Source organism: Sinocyclocheilus rhinocerous, unplaced genomic scaffold, assembly GCF_001515625.1.
Source record: "Sinocyclocheilus rhinocerous isolate Xijiao unplaced genomic scaffold, SAMN03320098_v1.1 scaffold1149, whole genome shotgun sequence".
In the NCBI taxonomy this organism is placed as follows: domain Eukaryota; kingdom Metazoa; phylum Chordata; class Actinopteri; order Cypriniformes; family Cyprinidae; genus Sinocyclocheilus; species Sinocyclocheilus rhinocerous.
This window is the reverse complement of record NW_015664180.1, coordinates 775,588-787,613: the sequence shown is the minus strand read 5'-3', so window position 1 is coordinate 787,613 and position 12,026 is coordinate 775,588. Positions and strand designations below refer to the sequence as shown.

Below are 12,026 nucleotides of genomic sequence, written 5' to 3'. Positions count from 1 at the left end.
TCACACAAGAGATGTATAGAAAGCCATGCAAAGTTAAAACAGTTTTGAACTTGTAGAAAACACGTCACAAATTTGTGGAGGTTTATTCCTTTTCACTGCGTCTTATACGTTTTTAAAGGCAATCTGTGTGATGGGCGATTCGGCTTTTTGTATTAAGCAATGCATAAATACATGATGCTGTTTTGTTAATTGTTTATGCAATTTGCAAAATTATATTTGATTTATGAGTTAATTTAGACCTAATGCAACTTTTTTTATATACAGTTATTTCCTTGCGTTAACGATTTAATGTGCTGCATTATTTTGCTCATTGCTCCCTCCTGTGGCCTCGGGAGACAAGCCAAAAGTTTCCTTAAGACCCATTTAATCTGCATATAAAACATTAGAAATTAGATTTAATTTTTATTTTGACTGTTAAAAAAAAATATTTGTTGTTTGTAAATAAATTGGGTTAGTTTAACCTCCTGAGACCCTGCATCCTGACATTTAAATTGGACAAATTTTTAAACTGTGTCATAAATCAACATACGAAACAGGAGGTTGATTTCATCCAGATTGTTCCATGGCGGAACATGTGAGAGATGCTCTGGATGAAAGCCCACTTTCACTCTCTGACAGCAGATGGCGCTAAACTGCAGAAATAATAATAATAATAATTCATCTAAATGCAGCTGGTACCCCGGAAACCCTGTAAACAAAGCAGCTGCACTACTTTCTGTCTCTGAATCGTTTTTAAATGATTTAAACAGCCATTCATATTTGTGTATTTGCTATGATGTTCATCACCGCGCCAAATACTTAAATATTTAGACTTAATAGGCTATTTATTTTCAATCTTTTTTTACATTTTAATCTGGACTACAACATGCCCTAGATATTGTTTGAAAGTGTTTTGATTCTTTATTGTTCGGTCACACTTTACATTAGGGCTTCATTAGTTAACATTAGTTAATTCATTAGTTAACATAAACTGCCAATGAAAAATTCTTCTGAACATTCATTAATCTTAGGTAATTACAATATTTAATAACACGTTGTTAAAATCGAAAGTTGCAACTGTGTTATTTAATGCACTAACATGAACTAAGACTTAAGTATTCACTTATAAGACTTAAGTATTTTTTAAACAAAGATTAATAACTTCTGTAGCAAATGTAACTATTGCTCATTGTGAATGTTAAAGGGGTCATATGATGCGATTTCAAGTTTTCCTTTCTCTTTGGAGTGCTACAAGCTGATTGTGCATAGATAAGATCCCTGAGACAGCACTTTTTTTAAAACTAAATTTCAATATCGTGACAACACCGTATACCGTGATAAAAGCATTAGCAATTAATCGCAACATGAGAATTTGATACGGCATATCCCTATTCCTATGAAATATTATATATTATGAAAATCTTGTCAATTATTACTCTCAATATTACACTTCTTTTTTTCATTACATGTTGCCCCAAAAACACATTAATATGCAAATTAAATTTAGTTTATAGATACATTATATATAATGAGAACCTGTTTGTGGCCATTTTACACATTTTGCATGAAGAAAAATGGTATATCAAATCATTGTTATAACATAGTCGAGAATTATCTTTATACAAAGTTTGGTAAAAAAAAATCCTGAAAACTAAAAATGTATTGGTGATTTTTTTAAAAATCAATTGTTTTTGCCTAAGCATGTTCATTCATGTCTTTTTTTTTTAAATAAAGAAATTGAGTCCCGATGTCCTCTACCAAGGACATAGCATAACTTATGAATGAAATATAATTTTTAAATTTTTTTTTAATGCTCTAAACAATGTAATGACATCAAAAAATAAAAATAAAAATTCCTGAGAATTATCTTTATACAAAGTTTGGTAAAAAAAAATCCTGAAAACTAAAAATGTATTGGTGATTTTTTTAAAAATCAATTGTTTTTGCCTAAGCATGTTCATTCATGTCTTTTTATTTTTTTTAAAGAAATTGAGTCCCGATGTCCTCTACCAAGGACATAGCATAACTTATGAATGAAATATAATTTTTAAAATTTTTTGTTTCAATTTTTTTTAATGCTCTAAACAATGTAATGACATCAAAAAATACAAATTCTTTCCTAAAATGTTTTGCCGGGTCTTAAGAGGTTAAAAACACCGTGTTTAAATTAAAAATGTCAATAAATATCGATACCAAACTTTATGAAACATTATATCGTTGATACATTTTTTTGCTATATCGCCCAGCCCTACTTTAAATATTTTAATTATATAAAATCATCTTCTTTTTCTTATTATTCTTCTTATTATTAATAGTATGATTTAAATCATGTATAATGTAAATTATCAATAAATTGAATTATTTATTGATAACTGATGCTCTCTTGTAGTAATATTTTATATAATGCTTAAATATGTTGTTGTATTTATATGAAATTTTATTTTTGTTAGTGTATAATTATGTACATTAAGATGCATGCCAATTTATTTTAATTTTTATTAATTGACAACTGACAATTTTAAATAAAAAAATTAGTCATACTTCAAAAATATTTTGCAAGTGAAATTGTTGTTACTTGTGCAAGTCTTTTTAAAATGTGAATAATTGTGTCAATGTAAATTGAATAAATGACTTAAAATTATATTAGTATTATATACAATTACTCTATTAATTTTATGTAATTAATACTTTAAATTAGTTTATCATCATCATCGTAATAGTTTCCCCCCTATGTTAAAGGTATGTTTTAGCTGTGTAGGAGTTTAAGGAGATTTGCTGCTGCTTGCATAATAATGTCTACTGTGCAGGAGCTCACACATCTATACGAGTTCACCGTTCTCTTGTTCCTGCTTGGGATGCAGTGAATATTCTATTTTTTCATTTATTTAACAATGTGACAGAGTTGCCAGTCACACGAAGCGAGTCTCAGGAAAGTGCTGTAAATGATTGCTGTGTTTTCAGTTTTGCATGTGTGCGTGACAGCTGCTGCTGTTGATGGCTGTAATTCGGCTCACGACGCCGAGCCTGAGACGCGTTTGTTTGCTGCCTTCTCAGGTGTGCTGCTGCGGGAGCCGGACGCTGGTCTGTATGGTTGCACATCAAGGATATTACAGAAGGCCCCTGAGGGCCACAAACCGCAGTTGTCTTAAGTGGTCAAGTGCAGCTCTTTAAAAGATGATGCATTTGCAGTTTGGTCACTGTAGAAAATCTCATTTGACTGAAGTGAAACTCATGGATGACACATACCATCTACCATGATCTCAAACCAATTGGAAAAGCTGTTCCTTTAGGAGATTTGTTTTACATTGAATTTAGTCTAATATTAACTGGAATTACTTAATTTATTCATTTTAGTAAATTCATATTTTGATTGTTTATATTTATGTGTGTGGTAGTTTAGTCATTTTTATTTTAGATATATTTTACGTCTACATTTATATATTTTAGATATTTATTGATTTATATTTTAGTTTTTATTTGTTCATTTTGTTATTCATTTAGATTTATATATTTTATATATTTTTTTATTTTTTCATTTTATTTTTCTATTTATATATCTTAGATTTATGTAATTAATGCATATTTTGATTGTATTTATATTTGATTTGTTTTGACTTATATTGAGATTTATGTATATATTTTAGATATTTGTTGTGATTTTATATATTTTAGTTTATTCATTTATTTTGATTTGTATTTAGATTTATTAATTTATTTATTATATAGATATTTTTATTCATTCATATTTTATTTTTTTTATATTTATTTATATATACAATATATACATAAATTGTATTTATTTTTATATTTTGATTTATTTTTAGATTTATTTTAGATTATGTATATTTAGTGTTAGTTTATTCATATTTGTATTTTATTTATATTTTACATTTATATATTTTAAATATTTATTGATTTATATTTTAGTTTATTTATCCATTTTTTTATTTGTTCATTTAGATTGATATATTTAAGATTTTTGTTTGTAATTTATACATATTTTGAGTATCTATATTTGATTTTTTTTATTTAGATTTGCCATTTATATATTTTAGTATTTGATTTGATTGTGTATATATTTTAGTTTATTCATTTATTTTCATTTAGGCTATTAATTTATATATTCATATAGATGTTTCATTTTGAACTATATATTTTATTTATATTTTGATTTATATTTACATTTATTAACAGATTTATTTTAGATGTTATGTATGTTTAGTGTTAGTTTATTCATACTTGTATAAATGTAAAATGTAAAGAAAAAAAATCTATTTTAGATTTAGTTATGCATATTTTTTTTTATAGTATTTAGATTTATTTATTTTAAATATTTGTTAATTTTATATATTTTAGTTTATTTATTCATTTTGATTTGTATTTGGATTTATTAATTTGTTCATTTGGATATTTATTTTGATCTATATTTTATTCATTCATATTTAGATTTTTTTTTTTTAAATATATTTAGTATTTTATTTATTTTGATGTATTTATATTTTAATTTGTATTTTATTTATTTATCTTCATACTAAAAAATACAGGTAAATCTGTGTAAACCATTTTGTACTAAGCAGCTGCTTTTAACAACCTCTCTAGTCTGTCTCCATGCTTATTGTTCTCTTGTTCTGTGTCAACAGAAAATCTCAATACCGCAGTCAGAGAATCCAAATGAGCTGCGAACGTTTACGTTCTACCTGTCCAATGTGGGGAAGGACAATCCCCAGGGCAGCTTCGACTGCATTCAGCAGTATATTACAAGGTAAGAAGCAAAATTAAACCACATGATTTATTTAGACAGATTCACGACCGTCTCAAGGTACTGTAATGACTTCTGTACAAGTGTGTTTTTATTTGCAAAGGAAATGTTGCCATGAAAACAGTTGATCTGATGTTTGAGTGTTAAAAACTCTTTTGTGATTGCGTCCATGGCATCATTACAAGTGCCATCTGTTCCTTTCTCCGTTCCCGCTACTGGCCGAACACCAGAACAGAGAGAATAAATTGAATTTGGCCAATTGTCAAACCAAATAAGGAAGAAACAAGAAATCCAAATGCAGACTTGCTGTTAATGTCTTCAAATGTTCTTAAGAAGACCGAAGGGTCAGCAGATGTTCAGGCCTAAAGTTTCCTTGTGAACTCTGTGATTCCCTTACAGTATTTTATCTCAAGCCGCAATCTTTATTCAACATCACAGTGTTCAACAAGACACTGTTTTTAAATCTTACGATGTCGAAGCTAAAAAGTGTTACGCAATTACTGCTCCCTTTCTGTTGAATTGGCCTTTTGTTGTAGATCGGTGTTAATGCTTCACTGGCTTTCTCATATAATTAGTCCAACTTTTCACTCTCTTCAGCCTGTTGCGCCTCATAATTTGCCAGTTTGTCATTTAGCTGACGCTTGCACCTAATGAAAGTACACTTCTTACAGGGACAGTCTGGGGTTAAGTGCTCGCATTGGAGATCGTTGTACGATGGTGGATCACACTTTAGGGGTTTGATCTTACAGCTGCCGGCCTGCATGTCTTTAACAACCACTTGATTACACAACTCCAGTATATTGTGGGATTAGGGGTGGGCAATATGACCAAAATCTGACCACGATACGAGTAATTTTATTTAAAAGTAACGATATATATGACTGTATAGTAATTTTTGCTGTAAGGTCTTTATGATATCAAAAATTTATACCATAGAAGTTTCATAATTCTTGTCACCAGTGTTAATATCACAAAAAACTAATACTAGCCTAAATAAAAAAAAAAAAAGCAAATAAATAAAATAAAATAAACAAGCTCACTGAAGACAAGTAAATAGTCAGCGATTTTAAGAGAATAAGAAACTAATTACAAGCAACAGGACAAAAAACTACAGTAGAACAAATAAGAAATGCTACATACATTGTATAAATAAATTGTAATCAGATGTATAAAAACACTGCATATTCTTCTGTATAAATAAAATATATATTTCTTCTTAAAATTAAAGTTACAAAAGTGATTTGGTCAAGAGCAGTGAGATTTTTTTTCTCTTTTGTTATTGGATTAACATGAATGACAGACAGCAGGAATATTAGACTGCTGTCACTTTAAGAGCTGCCCGGATCCAACGTTACACGTTTTCTTTCTCAACCGTTCGCTTTCACTAAAGACCTAAACTACGGTGTTTACGAGGATACTTGCAAAGGTGGGCATTTTGACACTGATACAAGTGTGTTTAATGGTTCAAGGCCTATAAAGCAGCAAAAATAACTCTTTACATGCGCCTCTCTGACAGCGCTCAGAAACAGTCTCTCAGACAGCGTGAGCATATAGTAAAATGAGTTTTCTTTTGCTGCTGATTGCGTTTCAGCAGCTTAAAATCACTTGTTTTTAAACCGCAATGCTTAAAAACGCGTGCAAACGATACCACGTAGCAGAGCAACGTCATTGTCTATCCACGATACAAACGATAGTCCAAAATCTCTACCAGTATATCGCCCATCTCTATGTGAGATGTCAGTTTCGTTTGGTTTATCAGGTCAACTAGTGAGTTTGGTTTTTATTCATTTTTATTAAAAGAATTCATTGGATTTTTAAATTTATAATCTAATCTAAAAAATACATTTATAATTCATATGTATACGTTTACGCTACTGTTCAAATGTTTGGGGTAGATACAAATTTCTTTTTTTTTCTTTTTTTTTGAAAACGTTTTTTATGCTCACCAATGCTGCATTTATTTGATCAAAAATATAAAACCGTAATATTGTAAAATTATTACACGTTAAAATAACTATTTTCTATTTGAATATATTTCAAAATGTAATTTATTCCTATGATTCAAAGCGGAGTTTTCGGCAGTCTTTACTCCAGTCACGTGATCCTTCAAAAATCATTCTATTGGGATTTTCTTGTTTCTTTAATTTTTATTTGAAACAGAAATATTTTGTAACATTATAAATGTCTTTGTCACTTTTGGTCAGTTTAATGCATCCTTGCTTAAGTATTAATTTCCTAAAAAGGAAGTTTTTTTTTTTTTATTAATTTTTTTATTAGTATTCCTAACGTCAAACTTTTGAATGCTAATGTAAATGTATAAGATTTAAGTGGATAAATATAACTTCGGAAAACAAACTATTTGTTTTCTCTACTGTTTCCATAATTTATTCATTTACAATATTATGCATGTAGTCAACCTTACTAACATTCTCACAACACAAATTTTTCTTTAGTGCCGCCCAGTGCTTAATTTGAGCCGGATCCTGTTCTGGAAAATGTCAGATTTTTGATTTTTTTGTTTTTAAAGATCTGGCATTAACAAGTGCAGTAGATCATGACAGTGCGTGCATACGAGACAGAGCGATCGTGGGTTTATGTAGATGTATTTGGAGCATGATTTGTAGATTATGTATTGGTCCTTAACATATTGTTGACCAATCAGCTTTAAGTTCAAAATCGCTCTCGTTGATTGGTGCTACTGCTTAACCCACTCTCTCCACTCTTTAGTGAGCAGCGGAAATGTTTGGAGATAGTGTATTAATACCAGAAATAATACCAAATAAAGAGAAATATTATAATGTATAAACACTATAATCAGAGCATAGTTCCCCTCACTCCAAAACAAATCGTTTAAATGTAACGGTATGCAGAACAGATCAAGAATGAAAAATATAAAGCTAAAGAAACCAAAACAAAGCGAAACAGTACCGTTGGGCTCACGTACCTCTCTCATTCGGCACAAATCCAATGTTTCCATATTCGCAATGTATTTCAGTGTTAAACTTTTATTTATAATGTATACTAGGTTTCTTGCGAGTTCGCTTATCGACGGAAAAAATCATCCTCTTCACATGCTCAAAAATGCGCTTGTCATAACAGCAGCTGTAGACCGGTTATACTACGGACTCTTAAAAATGGATATGTTTGGCTGACTGGATTTTATTTTGATAATGAACAGACTGCGATGGCAACACCGGCTCAACACTATCGGCCCAACCCTAGTGTGCGAGGCGCCGGCGCGATCAAACAGCTGACACTAAATACTAGAGCCCAACCGATATATCGTTTAGCCGATATTATCGGCCGATATGAGCCTGCCGCCGATATGAACTTTTAAATTTTTTTTACAGAACTTAATGCAGATTAAATGCTTGAAATGGTGTAATTACTTAGTTTGTCCAGCAGAGTGTGCTCCATTGTTTGCTACTGGCGACCTGGATGAAACGCTTTAAAGCTTATCTTATAAGTCTATGGAAAACCATTAAAACTTTGAACGGCAATATCTCCGTAAAGGCGCGGAGAATCCGCACCAAATTCGGGGGATCCTTTCAGCTCGAGGAACCCTCTCGAATGCGATTCCAGTGTACGTCTGTTTATGTATATACTGTATTCTATATATAGTACCAGTCAAATGTTTGGACACACGAATGGGAAAGTGTCCAAATTTTGACTGTACTGTAATATACAAAAAGAATATCGGCCGATATATCGATATCGGTATCAGCCCCAAAAAACCCATATCGGTCGGGCTCTACTAAATACTAGTATTATCTGTAGGACCAAAAATATATATTTAAGAGTAAGACAACCCGCAAAGTGTTAAAAAAAAAACTAACACTAGCTTCTCTATTCTTTTTGTATTCTATCTCTTTTCTTTTTATTTATTAGGCCTATATAATTAAAAAAACCTTGCTACGTGTACTGCGTTACGCTGAGACTTGTTATAGCACTTGCGTATCATTGCTCTTTTGTTGATTTTGATTGCTTCCATTGTCCTCATTTGTAAGTCGCTTTGGATAAAAGTGTCTGCTAAATGTAAATGTTTACTTTTATTTTTGCACACTCGCAATAAAAAGAACATTTATGTTTTTGAAATTAAGCAAACAAACAGGATGCGCGTTCTGTTATCTCTGTTTCCTTTCCGTGAAAAGTTGTTTTGCACAGGCATGATGGGAAAACACTATGTGCCTTGACTGTGATCAGATGTTTTGACTCCCAGTATTTCCAGACTTAGAGCAAACAGCTCAGAGGCGGTTGGCAGGGTTTCAAGGTGGATGAGCCGGCTGTAAGAAATCTCTCTCTTAGAGGACGCCCATCCGACCACCTGGGCTGTAAATGAGCCATGGCGACACATTTGAAAGTGGATAACTGGTGAGAAGGTGGTGTAGTCGGTGGCGTTTTGAGTATCTAACAGGCTTGGTCTCTATCCAGTGAAGGGAGCATACAGCTGGACTGCCTGGGAGGGATCCAGGACAAAATCACGGTGTGCGCCACAGACGACTCCTACCAGAAAGCCAGGCAAAACATGGCTCAGGCCGAGGAGGAAACCCGCAGCCGTGGAGCCATCGTCATCAAGCCCGGCGGGAGATACGTGGGTAGGTTTGACGCATCTCGGGCCACCACGGTCCTTGAACGGAAGAACCTCGTTTTGGCCGTCAGCTGCTCAAAATCTGATCTGTTTACACGCAGTGCGCATAGACAGGTGGAAGGGGCGATTAGAGCCAGTGCGTCTCCACATGTCTGGAACTGCAGCGTGCTACATAATTTATGAAGCTGTCTGTTCCGGTGCTCACTGACGAGACGCCTAAAATATTATACGGAGAACTCTGCTAACTCGCACAAAGCTATCATTACAAAACACTAGCGTTGACCAAAGACATTTAATGAGCAAAATCAATCAGCTGAATACATTCCCACTGATCCGCAGTAAAAAAAAAATTGGTCCGAATAAGTTTATTTTTTTCCCCTCAAATATATTTATGAATAATTTAATATTATTTAGATTATATAATACTTAAGATAATATATTTATTAAATATAAAGTTATTTTAATGTTTAATTTTTTTAATTATATTTATAATTTATTTTAGAAATACAACGATTTTATTTTTAATTTATACAAGTAATTTATATATTTAAAAAAATAAGAAATATTTAAATATATATATATATAAGACCACTGCTGAATGTGTCCCAAATCAATTTTTTCTTAAGTTCATATAAATGAATTATAAATTTATAATTAATTTTATTAAACATGACAATTTATATATAAGAAAGACTGTTACTTTTAATAAAATTTATCAAATTAGAATTTTATTATTTAAAATGTGTAAATTATATATTTGTTTGAAATCAAATAAATGAATTATAAATATATAATTTTGACTTTTAAAAAAATGGATTTGGGCCACATTCAGCAGTAGTGAAAGAAGACTGTTATTTATATATTTGTATAGTTTAAAACCAATGAATTTGGCCCAAATCCAAAATTCTTAAATATGAATAAATAAATTACCTTTTTGTTCCAAGCATATAATTTATATATTTGAAATAAAGGTATTTATAATTAGTTTTAAATGTAGTAATTTAATTTGTCATTTTTAAACTCTTTTTAAAAAATATAATTTAAAAAAAAAATCTATAATAGTTTTTAGATTACAAATTCAATTTTAAAAATATATTGCAAATATATAAATTGTATTTAGTTTAACACTGCTGAATGTGGCCCAAAACCATTTATCTATGAATAAATTCTGAATTTTCTTTTGTAATAAATATTTTCTGTATATTCTACATTTTAGATAAAATTGTATTAAATATTTTAATAACATTTTTCATGCATTTTGTCAAAGTAATCATGTAAGACTAATTAAACATTTAATGCCAATTTTAATTTATTAGCATATTTGTCTTTGCTATGTTTGTATTGGGTAGTTGTTACTGTATTTTGTATCTGTAAGATTAAGTCTGTAAAGTAATTTTAGCAGAATGCTTAAATTATTTTAATTATAAAAAAAATGCAGTTTAAAAAGTGTCTACACATGTGCAATTAATACTTGTCTGTTCATTTAACATTTAATCAAACGTCCTTTTTGACCTCATTACATAACCTCATTTTTTTTTGTTTTTTTCTTCCCTTGGCTGTTCAGGTAAGCGTGTACAAATCCGGAAGCCGATAACGGGTGTGTCGGATGTGGCGCCGTCGCGGCGGACTTCACGGCCGGTCATCATCTCCAGCAGTCAGAAGAAGAGCCCGCTGCGGCCGCTGAGGGAACGGCTGGTGCATTTACTGGCCCTAAAACCCTACCGCAAACCCGAACTCCTGGTGCGGCTCACCAAGGACGGCCTGTCTCCTCAGGACAAGGAGACGCTGGACAGCCTCCTGCAACAGGTTCAGAACCAGTGCTAATAATACTGTGTGATAACTTTATTCAGTTACATACAGATGCACACATGATATGCATACTGCATACTGTACATATAGCGCAAGTATCCTATTCTGAGCATAGCCAGAGCAACCAAGAACCTCTTTCAAAGTTATGGTTTTGGTTTATGACTCATTTAGTTTGTTTGACCCGTTCAAAGTCATGTTTTTGAACTCTACTTTGACATAATGGCTCAACCTAGACACATTTGTCATTACATAGACAAACAAGCTCAGCCCTGTGTAAAGCCGGAGCATATAGCACACAGGCTGTCAGCACGCCGTTGTAGTGTTGTTTGTTTTTCTGCACTGGTGTTGAAAGGCAACGCTTGTACTCTTATTTTTAGAAAGCCAAAGGCTTAAGCCTCTTGTTTTATTTTGCTGTGTTTTTCTTGCTGGTGTAGGTGGCTAACCTGAATAGTAAGGACAGCACCTTCACATTGAAGGATTGTTTGTTTAAGGAAGTTCAGAAGGACTGGCCTGGTTATACTGAGGTGGACCAGCAGATTCTGAAGAGAATTCTTGTACGGTAAGCTTCACATTTACAGTAGTCGTGTCCTCTTTTGGAAGGCCAAACAAAGTAGTTTCGCTTTCACAATGAAACAGCGTCACACACGGCGGAGAGGAGAGGAGAGGCCGGGGGCTAGAGTGAGCAGAGGCGGCCTAGAGTGAGGAGAGGCCGGGGGCTAGAGTGAGCAGAGGCGGCGGACTTGAGAACGGTGCGGCCGGCGGATTCGACAAAGGAGCGTCTGGAGGGCTTGCGGTAACCACATGTGACGACTCCGGGCTGGACTCCGCTTCGTCCACGGTAAAAGCCGATCCGGTGATCCACAGCGCGAAGTTGTTGTATTTCCTCAGCAA

General features: G+C 32.4%; 1 protein-coding gene across 1 annotated transcript in view; it reads left to right on the top strand.

The window, feature by feature from the left end:
- The window catches only part of LOC107729685 (RNA polymerase II elongation factor ELL-like), a 56,262-nt gene that overhangs the window by 33,333 nt on the left and 10,903 nt on the right, over positions 1-12,026 (top strand). The window contains exons 3-6 of the mRNA XM_016540349.1: positions 4,620-4,741; positions 9,170-9,333; positions 10,891-11,132; positions 11,570-11,694. Coding sequence (XP_016395835.1) covers positions 4,620-4,741; positions 9,170-9,333; positions 10,891-11,132; positions 11,570-11,694 — 653 coding nt within the window. The remainder of the gene's footprint in view (positions 1-4,619; positions 4,742-9,169; positions 9,334-10,890; positions 11,133-11,569; positions 11,695-12,026) is intronic.